Source organism: Topomyia yanbarensis, chromosome 2 (genome assembly GCF_030247195.1).
Source record: "Topomyia yanbarensis strain Yona2022 chromosome 2, ASM3024719v1, whole genome shotgun sequence".
In the NCBI taxonomy this organism is placed as follows: Eukaryota; Metazoa; Arthropoda; class Insecta; order Diptera; family Culicidae; genus Topomyia; species Topomyia yanbarensis.
This window is the reverse complement of record NC_080671.1, coordinates 13,608,809-13,621,598: the sequence shown is the minus strand read 5'-3', so window position 1 is coordinate 13,621,598 and position 12,790 is coordinate 13,608,809. Positions and strand designations below refer to the sequence as shown.

The window sequence follows — 12,790 nt, the reverse complement described above, 5'->3', positions numbered from 1 at the left end:
CGGAACGACCAATCACGGTAGTTTCGCTCTGTATGCCCAATATAATAACAGCGAAAACGCCGGCATGTGTCTAGTCTTCGTTTAACCATATTGGTGACTGGGTCGTAACGGTTCAATCGCGAAAAGAAAGGTGGCATTTGGCAGACACAAATAGGTTGAATAGCACAATACAATAAGAACATCAGGGAATTTGTAGAGCGTAGCGCAGTGAAAGATGGCCAACAATATTGGTGAGTGGTGTTGTATTTCTTCTGTAGGATATTAACCTTCCATCCGGTTTGCTACAATTGCATTATTAGCGTTAAATTATTTTCACATTTGGATATGTTTCAAGCAAGTAATTCTAGTGTAGTTGAATGAAGTTTATTGGGTTTTACAGTACATGTAGAAAACTATCAGAAAGTTTCTACTATACGCGTGTCATAAGTAGGTAATACCAATCTAGCGAAACAATCGAAAGTCGAACGACTATCTAGCAACCAGCTAAAAATTTTCTTCCGAATATCGGTGCAGGAACAAAATGATCTAAAAATAATTGCATCATTATGTTGAGTGCGAAAAGAAGCGATTTTTATACTTTTGGTTCTTCAGAAGAAGAAATCTGACACAAATATTTCTCCATTCCATATTGATTTTCCGTATTTATTGAATAACCGTTAGCGCTACTTAGTACGCTAAGTCAATAATTTTCCAATTGCAAAGCAATAGTATTCATTTCGATTCGCACATAAATGCTAATAAGATGACCTGCTTCCTACACCTAGGTACACTGATGAAATAGCTAGAGGAATCTTTCTCTAGCGATAATCGTCAATTGCTTTAAAATGTAGACTAACGTTTATAAAACAAATCAGGTTCTGGTACAAAATAAAAAACGACTATTTCTCATGTTTCATCTACTGAATGCCAACCAATGCCGCGGAGCGTCGTGGTATTCGGAATGACATCATCACTATCATTGGTTGGGCGTACCTACGTCTCTTTGAATCTCTCATCGCGGTTAACTGCTTCAATCGTGCGCTTCTCCCGTTTTACTTCCATCGCATCATCACCGGTTGCAGGCCTTCATCCATATACCTACTATTGATTGAACGCTGGGTTGAGGGGTGCAAATATGCGTTGGAATGGAAAAAAGATGTTTTCTCCGTTTCATTTGAGAAACTCATTAGATAATTTATTTGTTTGAACGTCTATTATTATTGCTAGAATAATTCGAAACACTATGGTCCAAAACGGCATTTTAGGGAACAAAATGCTTTCGACGTAATTTTGTAAAAGTTGTTCAATTACTTAAATTCATTCCGCAGATTATCTTACCACGTTACCATTTACGGGGTAAACATTTTTGGTCGAATTTTTGATATGATTGAATTGCCCATTATCGCAAATCAGTCCCATAAAGATAGGAAATCCCTTACAAAATGGGACAAATATGCGATCATGGGCATTGAAATGGTTTGGAGGTTACTATAAGAAATTAATAGAATCCGCTCAAACTTTCAAAAGTGTTCCGATGGCCAAATCTTATATATCAATCGCTTCAGCTCGACAAATAGAGACAATGTATTTAATATTTGTATGTATACGCACAAATCGTATGCATCTATGTGCACTAATGTCATGTAATTATCTCAGCAATGGTTGACCCAGTTTTAACGAAATTAAAGCCCAGGTGTGACAGTTTTGCAGTTGTACTATCAATTTGTTTTGGGTTATGGTTTTATTCATTTCATTAATTCTTTTAATTTTATTCATACCAATATTTTCGTGAAATTATTTTAATTTTTATTCATCTTCATTGATTAATTTAATTAGTTTTATTCGTTTTATTATATCATTCATACTATTCATTCTATTCGTTTCATTTATTCTATTCATTTATTTAATTTTATTTTTTTATATTTTAGCGACATTCAATTAGCTAGAGATTACTGGGTAGGGAAAGTTATGAAAATTATAACCATAGTATTCAAGTGAGAGCAAGGATGTGAAGTATTTTTTAATTTTTTATTCATTTATTTTTTTTAACGCCATTTTATTCCTTTGATTATTTATTTTTGATTTGTTTATTCCGTTAAATGTATTACTTTTAATGATTTTTTATTTTAATTATTTTATTTATTTAAAACATTTCATTCACATTATTTATTTTATTTATTTATTTTATTCAATTTATTAACTTTAATGGTTTTATTCGTGGTATTCATTTTTGATTTATTTAAAATTTACTCGTCTTATTCATTGAATGCATGCTTTATTTTACCAATATTATGTTCATTTTTCATTGATTCATTTATTTAAATTCATTTTATTCTTTTATTCATGTTATGCATTTAATTCAACTCCTTTGTTTTATTATTTTTCATTGCATTAGTTATCTGCATATAAATAGATCATAATTTATATAACATTTTATTCATTTTATCTATTTTTGTTTATTTTGTTGATTTTATTAACTTTAGTTATTTTATTCCATTGTATTCGTATTTTTTTGAATTATTAAACTAGTTTGAATCAATTGACTTACAGTTGTTTGCGTGTCCGAGCATACGGATTGTTGCACAAATGTAACCGTTACTATACGCCAGAGACAAATTCTTGTCCTGTTCTTTACTTGTTCTAATTTCATGAATAACAGTCATAGATGCAGCGATTCTTCGATAATTCAACATCTCGATGAGCTTTCAATTTACTCTCACTGATAGCAGAATTAGTTTTCTGTTTGATGTCATAGGACAATTTTGCTGCTCTCCATTTTGATCTTTTAACCGTTAACACGACCAAAACGACAACAACCTGAGTAATAATTTGCCGAACATCACAACATCAAGTTTAGTTTTCAATTTGTTGTCAGACTCTGCTCGGGTTGTATTCGTTGACGGGCTTGAACAGATAGAATTTGGCGATTTCACAATTTATTCAGTTCGAGATTTACGCATGAAATTAACGGGAACCAATTTCCAACGAGCTTCGGTCAGATGTTTTAAGTTTTTAGTTATGTAGGGCAAAGTGTCTATTTTCATCCTATTAAGGAGTACTCCAATTCTCGCCCTACCATTTCATGCAATGCGTTGAAAAAAGATGGCAGACGCTGCTCTAACCAACGGCTTCAAATGACTAGGGTGATAATAGAAACGTGGTGAAAACAGACTCGGTAATAAAAATAATAGTTGGTGAAGGAAAAGATTATCAAATTTTTATTTTTCTAGCCAGCTTAAATTTGATAGTGCTAATGAGGACTATTTTGTTTGCTGAATAAAACATTTTCACAAACAGCACAAACTAAACAATGCATTCCCCGGAAGTCTAATAATTTAATTCTCATTTTGTCGTTTTGGGGTAGCTACTAGCATGGAACTAGACCAACCAATGAAAGCAGTCAGTCCACCGAGTGAGACCGCTTCCTATTAATCGTCTTTTCTCCCGGTGTTGATATGTAGTCTCCCGAAAAGAGTGCCAACCTGACGGTTTTGAACAGCAACATTCGACTGTTCTTTATTCTGTTCAAGATTTACGGCTCGATACAATGAATTAGCGGAAACCAATCACGAACGAGCTCCGGACGGATGTTTTAGAATCGATATACTCGTTGTGTATATTACTTTCCAACCATCGGAAATAAAAACAATGTGGCCTCTGCTAGTAGCACAGAACAACACAACCTAACCAACACCAGCCTTGCACAGCTCACAAATATTGCCTTCGTGATGTTGTACAGTTCTTTGAGGAGATGCTCTGTTCGCTTTAAACAGATCAATATGCATGATAATAGAAACTATAGCGGACCTATATTTAATTTATTTAAAACTTTTCATCATTTAAGTATTTGGTTGGTGCAACATTTTGACGGCTCAAGGTGTGTTGGAAATTTTCACATTTTGAACCGTTTTTGAAATATTTTGTAAAGCTAGGTTATATCGTTATTATTTCATATCGTGCATTTAATTTTAATTAAATTTTAAAATGCGAATTAAATACAATATTCCTACATATATTTTTATTATTTCCATTAAATGCAACAAAATATATAAACGTTCTAAAGCTTACACGACTTTTCTTCCGAAATTTGAAAAACGGGAACCTATATTGAAAGATAAGTCGTTGGTTAGACAAAAATATGTCCGAATCTCAACTAACTGGAATGAAAAAATCATCTAATTTTTTGGCTGAAATCTTGATTTTCATGTCCATTGATCGGTTTTTCATGTTGGGACTATTTTTTTTCGACAAGTGCAAACATTTTTTATTTTTTCAGTGAAGTTATAGCACAGACTAACAAATACAACACTCGAAAACTGTGCTTTGTCCGCTTTAACGGTCATATTAAATATATTTGTAGTTGAGACTGTGGCCGCATTTGCAATTATGGTGCCACTGACATATGAACAAGCATATGGGGGATAGACCACTAGTGAAAAATTGTTCCCAAACCTGAAGGGCAGCCCACCAGCAAATGAGTGTTTGGGACCGTGAATAAAAGGTGAAACTAGTATTCTGGGAAAATTGCCGGATCGATCTTTTTTGAGAGAACTCTCTCATAGTGTTATGTCAGTTTGTGATTATAGTACAAAAAACTTTAGAAAAGTTTGCTGAAGATATTCAAGCCCTGTCTCTCATACTTTTTATTCCACAAAACATTTAAAATCAAGGTGTAGAGTGTTTCTTTGTTTCTTAGAAAAACTGTTTTATTCATACTTTTGCGGTATTGATTTAAAACTGAAGTAGTCTTCAGGCAACTTCAAAATTGTTTAGGACAAATAGTGGACAAAGATTCTCATGATAAAATTTAGCACTATACAAGACTTTACTATTATTTTAAACTATGGGTAGAGTGGTTCTAAAATTATTAAAATCAGATAATTACCTTTTTAATTGTCCAAGATAGAGTTTCGCAGTCTTTCGGAAAATTGAAAAAAATATTTTTTTAAGAACTTCATCGAAGACACTGGAGCTCTATACCTTGTACTTTTCATTTAATAAGAAATTTACCAAAAAAATAGGATGTTTCTTTAAAATAGTTTTATTGACATAACTTTTGCAGTTTTGATTTTTAGTTACGATGACTTTAGAAATTCTTTCAGATGTTTTGAAGGAAAATAGATTGCTTCAGTATACTGGACCTCTAGCTTCTTTAATTAGAAAGTTATATATACACTTTTCGAAAAATAAACTATTTTTGAGTAAATATTGCAAGATATTCAAAAATATCGCATTTGCCATTTTTCGGTGATCTATTCTATATCATATTTTATATGGCAGCAACGGTATTTTATGTTAAGCGTCCTAATCGATAATAATATTTTAAAAAAAGTTATATTTTTAAGTAAAACTGTTCGAAATAATAGATCAAAACTCTCTGCTGGAGATTAGGGTTGTGGTACCGGTAATACCGGTACCGAAAATCCCGGAATACCGACCCATTTTTGGTACCGTAATACCGGTACTAAACAAAAGCCAGTACCGGTATTGTCGGTTCCATATAATTTTTTTATGAAAAATATGTGGACTCTCTAGGGGGATCTGTTTCAAAATATCGGTCTGCAAGATGACTTTTAATTATATTAATTACCTTCTAGATAAATCGTTGAGCTAATACCTTTGTGGGGGAATGGGGTGGGGCCATCGTCATAATAATTCTAGAAGTTAAACATTACTAGCTCCCGTTGTACTGAACGGAATGTTTAAATTCCGTTCAGTACAACACCGGCACTATTTTGTTGAAATTAAATTTTAACGATCTTGTACTAAATTTCAAAATATTCACATCTACCGTCAGAGACGTAAAAATTTGCTATGATTTTTTTATTAGCGACATTCTAATTGGTTTCCATTATTCACTGGGTGGCGCGTAATAACACTATGCACACCTAGAAAAAATAGTGTAAATTTACGTCTTCTGACCCTGACATATACGAGCATCAAAAATGACTTAGTTTTACGTTTGATTTTAATGTTACATGACGTTTAATTTCGTAAATCATGTAATTTTACTCCACATACAGCGTTTGTTCTGAATGGTTGGAAGTGTAATTTTATGTCATTGCGCATGTAAAGTATATGTTTCATGTAAAATTGAACGGAACACGGTAATGTTCCGTCATTTCGTAAATTACGGTTTGTTGAATTGTGTCATGTTTGCAATTACGTCAATGAAAAAATTCAGATTTTTTGGTGTGTGGTATAAGTCATGTCTGTATTTGGTTTGCTCTTATACCTTTATCTATAAAAGAACGAACAGCGATTTAGTAGCTAACAATTTTAGACTTGGTGAAGTGCTTCAAATGGGGCGATTTGATGATAGGAAAATTCAGCAAAACTCCATAGTTTACAGGAAAGCAAGGAGCGTTGGTATACATTAGAGAATAGTAGGCGAACGACATAAAGGTCGAAATCAATTTACAGAAAAGTAAGAGGGGAAATGCGAGCAGCCTGCTCGGAGCTCGCTTTGATTTACTGTTGTTAATAGGGTTTCTTACATTTAAAATCTGTGAAATCGAAGAAAGTCACACCGCTTAGCAGTTATTGATTTCAAAGGTGTCGCAAACGAAAAATATCTTCTGCTGAAATGAGTCATGCCATACCGAAGCAATTAAAATCAATAAACATGTTTTTTATCAATCATCTGAGAATAAGGTCATCAGTTTGAACATTCAATTTCACTTTGAAGCTTTTTTCGATTATTTAAAAGAAATATTCGAGTACCGGTGCTTTACCGGTACTACCGGTACTGAGGGCTTCAGTACCGCAGTACCGGTTCTCGCCAAAAAGGGTCGGTACTGCGAACCCTACTGGAGATGTGATTGTTTCCGTACAAATTTTACTTATAAACTTCGATATTAAACACTACGCTTTTGAATACGCCATAACGAATTTTATTGGCATAAAATACTAATGCTTGCAATCCTGTGATAACAATAAAAACCAATCAGTGCTTTATCTTAATCAGATGACTTTTCTTTTGGGTTGACTACGAAGAATCGCTATAAATTAGCTTCGCAACTTTTTAAAACAGACTGAAACTGCGCTAACATAACTTCATCTCCTCGCCCACTAAATCTTCAACCGCTTTTCAGTAGGCGCTAATCCAGTTGTCAGATGCCTTAGTGATAAAGACGTATCATGTATATTCGAAAAATGAAACGTGTGTGTCAATAGGCCCATTACGCTACGTACCCACAATCCGCCGATAAATTGTGGGCGTGAGAACTTCACCCGTATCAACCCAACGCACACACAAGCAGAAAAATAAATTAATTTATCCCAACGCAACTCACAAACCGCGGTCGTCGCATCCTGCAGTTTTAAACTTAATCCAAATTCCCATCCGCATTGCAAACTCGTTCGTGTACATACGAAGTTTTGATTCGCACAGCGCGATGAAGAGCACACGATAAACTGTGTACACAGCAAGAAAACGGGTGCAGCTTTTACACGGTTTAACGGTGTGCGAGTTAATACCAGCACTGCGGAAAATCCATAGTAGACGCTATGGATTTTCCGCAGTGGTGGCACATAATTAATCCGTGCAAAACTTGCACCCGGTTCCTTGCTGTGCAAAGTTTATCGTGCGCTCTTCATCACGCTGTGCGACTTGAAACTTTGCACGTACACGAACGATTGTACCTTGTGGACGATATAGCCATGATATCGCTCGTTTGGCATTCGAGCGAAGAATTATTGAAACGGACACGCGACACCTCCATTTGTAAACTATTTGTATTTGATAGAGTCACTTAGGTGCGAGTGCCTGCAAATGCCAACATTGCCGAAAATGCAAAGCGCCTATCGCTTATTTAACTGTCCGGACAATGCAGTTAATGTATTGCTCGTTTGATATGTGAGCATCGACTGATAATAAACGAACACGTGGGACCTATATAAATAACCTTCCCGTATGTGAGTAAACGCTTAGATGCTCCCTTTTGACGACTCTGCTTAGAATAGGCTTGTAAATTTTGCATTTTCTTCGTAGTTTTCGAAAGATTTTCCGAAAATCCATTTTTTATTTATTTTTATAGTCATTGGCGAAATCGAACTTTCTATTGTACACGTGAACGTATTTCCGGTCAGATAAAGAAAAAAATATCTCGATTTCGTTCAGTACAACGGAAATTATTCGCATTCAAAAATGGGGGAAAATATCCCAGCAGAAATTTTTAAAGCGGAACGGTTTGAAACGTTACAAATATTCTACTTGAAAAATAACGAAATTTCGTGGACCCCTCACTCTGTTTGTACAATACTGCATTATGCTATTTTACGTGGTCCAAGAGAGAGAGATAGTATTCCGACGAGCTCTTCACAGTATCGCCAGATGTAAATCTTTTCACGTCGATCAACTAATTGAAACAATCAACATACCAACGTGTTTACTTGTTTTTTCTAGCAATTGTTACACGAACACGAATATGTCTGAATGAAGAATGGGCAATTTGCAGATAATAAAAAAAACCTTTAACATTAAGGTGAATCTCTGAATTTCAACATTATTTTTAAGCGACTGGAATTGGAGTCTCCCATAGGGTTACTGTACTCTAATTTATCTCAGACACTATTCATCCTATCCATTCGAACCCATTAGTTTTAGTAGTATCTCCACATTGGCTCAAATTTTAGATTTTTTATGCCGATTATGTTATCCAACTTTTTTAAAACCAAGTAAAGACCTATTTGAGCGCAATCAATTGTTTGCAAACCGTGCAATTAACTAAAATGTGGGGTATCACGACGAATGAGGATGCATAATGGATCATATGTCCTAATAGCCTATGTTTTACATTTTGTAAAAAACCGGCGAAAGTATTACGTGTGCTTTTGTAAACATTTCTTAAACGCCGTAGTGAGTGATCACGATGATTAACATTAACTCAAAACACCTACACTTATGTAGATGACTCATATTACGACATCAGGCGAATCTACTGGTCATGCGGACCATTTGACTACCTGCATATTGTACAGATAGTGCAAATGTGTTGGATTTGTGTGTCAATTGAAACAACAGCGACGAAGTACAACATTTTCAGTTCCAGTACCGTCACGTATGGGCAAGCGAATAATCTCAGCCCTGGTAGTCAAGCATTCGAATAGCCTCATTTCGTTAGCAATGTGCCGTTCGAGGTTTCCATAAATATATTGTCGCCAGAAACACCTGCAGCTATTCGGTACTGGTGCATTTACACGTCCAACAGTGACGAACAGTTTTTTAGATTCAATATTACTAAATTCGAAGTCTATGATGGGTATTGTATCATAGCACTTTTTTGAAGAATCAAAATTAATACATAGTAACACTATTCACATTTCGTATCGACAAACGACATTTATACATAAAAAGTAGCACGATCTAGATTCAAAAGCAACTTCCCACTGTACTATAACTGTCCATACTTCCTACCCTACTAGCTCCTGCTTGCTTTTCAATGTCAAATGCTTGTTCTAGGTAGTTAGTTACCGAACAGTCATCGTCATCGTCTTGCGTTTCTGTCTAAAAATAAAATGTGTACCGATGCGGTGACCTGAGCCGTGCATTATATGGAGAATATATTTTCGACCTGAAAGTTCCGAATACAAGTTGATATGGTATAACAATTTTGATCAACCATGAATCTCCCCTGCATGCTATTTCAATACACCTCATGTCCTCAATATCCTGTGCAATTGTTCGTTATATTTAGCATCCCAACATAAGATTCACACCACACGAAAACATTCAAGCACCCACCACCCACAGGTGTCGTAGGCTTAAGGAAAAGAAACAACCGAATGTGATACCTTGTTCTGTGGCTAACCCAACTGAAACAACCACATCAGAATTGACAGACCAGAAGAGTCAGCCCGATGTAGTAGTATGTCCCACCAGTAGCGCTGGTCTTGATACCGGCCGTTATAATAGTGAGGTAGTCAAGGCCATCAGACTTGAGGGTAAGTAAATATGGCTATGACGTTTGTGCCGTACCTATTGCTGTTGTTCATGATGGATCTAACTGTCTGACGGTTGAATGCTTTAGGACTCATTAGAATTCCTAATGCTGCGACAAACCAGAACCACATGATGCAAAATTTATTGGTTTTTAAAATGTCGATGATGCTGCCACGCCCGTACGACTTGAGAGATAAGCGCAACGTGATGCTGCTAGCATCATGAGTCACTGCATTTAACTGACGAAGTATGTTATATAGAATGGCCGTTAGAGATTTGTTTTTTCCTGATGGCGTGAATCATTTCAAGAACAAATGACAATTAGTGTCTCACAGTTCCAGTACTAAGTTTCATGCTCTGCAGTTTAGACGTAATTACTAAATCAGTAGACCGACATAAGAATGTAGACTATGATGATATACCTAGTTATTATAACTCCTACACGAAATAGAATTTAATTCGATTTAATTTTCTCTATATTTTTTAAACTTTTAAGATCTGCTCGGCTTAACGAGTTAACAAAAAAGCAAGATCATAAATCTGCTGCTTCCTTCGATCGATTTTTCGGACCACGTTAGATAATGAATCACACTGCGTTATTTACCAATATCTATCCTTCTCTCTCTTCCAGAGCTAGACACCGAGGATAAGTTGGAGTACAAATTTTACCCAGCTACCAACGGTGTGGTGAACTTCAAAGTTCGAGCACCCAACGATGCCCATCTGGCTTTGACGAGCGGACCGAAAGAATCCGACCCAATGCTGGAGGTGTTCATCGGTGGATGGAAGAACACGAAATCCGTCATCCGAAAGAATCGCACCAAACCGGATGTGTGCGAGGTTGAAACTCCTGATATCTTGAATGCCGGCGAGTTCCGAGGATTTTGGGTCAAGTGGCTGGATGATGTAAGTGAAAGTGTACTTTATCGGTAATCGCTGACTCAAAAATATGGTTACAGGTCATTACTGTCGGTATGGAGGGAGCAGCGGCAGCTTTCTTGTCCTATGAAAACACGGACCATTTCCCGATCAATTTTGTGGGCGTGTGCACTGGCTGGGGAGCTTCCGGATCATGGATCATCGAACAGAATGATCCAGCTCCATCGGCCCCGGCTGCACTAGTGTCCGGTGGAGCAGCGTGTTGGGTTCCAACAGCTAACGGAGAAATCCCACCAAACGCAGTGGTTGGTGGATCGGATGGTGAAGATTTGTTCATTGGCCGCGCCCAGCATGAGGGTGCCATCATTCCCGGAAAGGTTGTGGCTTCACATGGAACGTGTTATGTTGCCTGGGGTGGAGCTGAAAATGCCAAAACAGAGTACGAAGTTCTTTGCGATGGTAGTGGCACTTTCGTGCCTATTTCCGGTGGTGATATTCCTCCGAATGCAATTCCTGCTGGTGAAACAGAAGATGGTGAACCACTGTTCATTGGCCGTGTACCGCATGAGGGTACCATGACAATTGGTAAAGTACAACAGTCGCATGGCGTTTGCTACATTCCTTACGGCGGACAGGAGTTAGCTTTTGCCGAGTATGAAATCTATGTTAGCCAGTAGACACGGGATCGTTACGTGGCACAGCCACTTAATCACCGCAGCAGCCTTAGAGCACAATATACACACAACGAATCTCGCATTAAAAGGAAGATCTGAACTGCACAGATCTGATGTTTTATTGAAATGCAAGCTCGCCAAGCGAACTTAGTAAACCTGCAACTAAAGCCAGCACAAAAATATTTATAATTCACGAATGTTATTATTACCAGTTGAAATAAAGTCATGCTTCCATAAGCAACTGCCAGATATTGTTTGTCTACTACTACAACGGCAAACATCCGAAAAACGTCCTCTGATCAAAATTATATGGTGCAATAGAGATCAAAGCAAATACTTAGTAAAACACACCGCGCTTGAATCTTACCATATTTTAAGAGCTAGTACAGCGAATAATTTCCGGTTTTTGTAGATTTCTTCATGGTTTTAAAATCGCTTATAAATTTACTTGAAATTCAGGGTAACAAACATGTCGCATTCTCTTTTAATCAGCGAACAAGTGGTATACCGCTTCAAATATATTCAAAAGCATTTGACACTGGTTTTCCATCGTTTTATTAAGAAAACTTACAAAACAATTTGTCCTCTCAAAGTTAATGAAAGCTTAAGCATAATTTTATCAGTTAATTACACTTTGGTTTGCTCTATTGTAATCTTTCAGACGCATATGCAGATCAGGTTGGTTCGCGATTTAGGCAGCACTCCCGCGGCCGGCTTTGTGAGATTCAAATCGACATCGTTTGGAAATCGTGTGGGTTAATCTCGACAGCAGACTGTTCGAAAAACCTCAACAATTAAACAAGATCTCTTAGTCTTCTAATTTACAGTATCTATATTCTAACCTAGAATCTGGACACGAACCGGATTTGTAACGTTTTGGAACCGATATGTTTTGAAATGACATGTGTTTCGGTGGGAAAAATTTCATCCCGAGGCGTGCAGTATTAAAAAGTTATGCTAGAAGCAAATTGAGAAAGGAAAATTAATCTGGCACACACTCGCCGAAAACCCGACGCACAGCACGACGAGTGACAAAACCCCAAAAATAAATGTCTTGTTATTCTATTGCGAATATTTATTTAATTTTTCTCCTTGTATGAATAAAATTATCTCAAAATTTTACGATAATCGGATGAAAAATGAATTTTTAACATGTCGTTGAAGCAAGTGATGTCGAGGATTTCTATTCAATTCAATTCATTAGAATTGTTTGTACCTTCGAACTTCAAATGGCGACATCTCAAGAACTACAAGGCCGATTGGAGTAGTTTAAATTCTTTGGAAAGAAGAATGAATATTCTAAACTATAGACTCA

The 12,790-nt window shown here is 36.4% G+C and overlaps 1 protein-coding gene across 1 annotated transcript; it reads left to right on the top strand.

The window, feature by feature from the left end:
• The first annotated feature begins 70 nt into the window (after positions 1-70).
• Positions 71-11,722, top strand: LOC131681390 (uncharacterized). The gene is made up of 3 exons (XM_058962148.1): positions 71-230; positions 10,554-10,828; positions 10,882-11,722. The coding sequence occupies exons 1-3, from the start codon at positions 215-217 to the stop codon at positions 11,476-11,478; spliced, it is 888 nt and encodes a 295-aa protein (XP_058818131.1). The 5' UTR covers positions 71-214; the 3' UTR covers positions 11,479-11,722.
• The last annotated feature ends 1,068 nt before the right edge of the window (positions 11,723-12,790 follow it).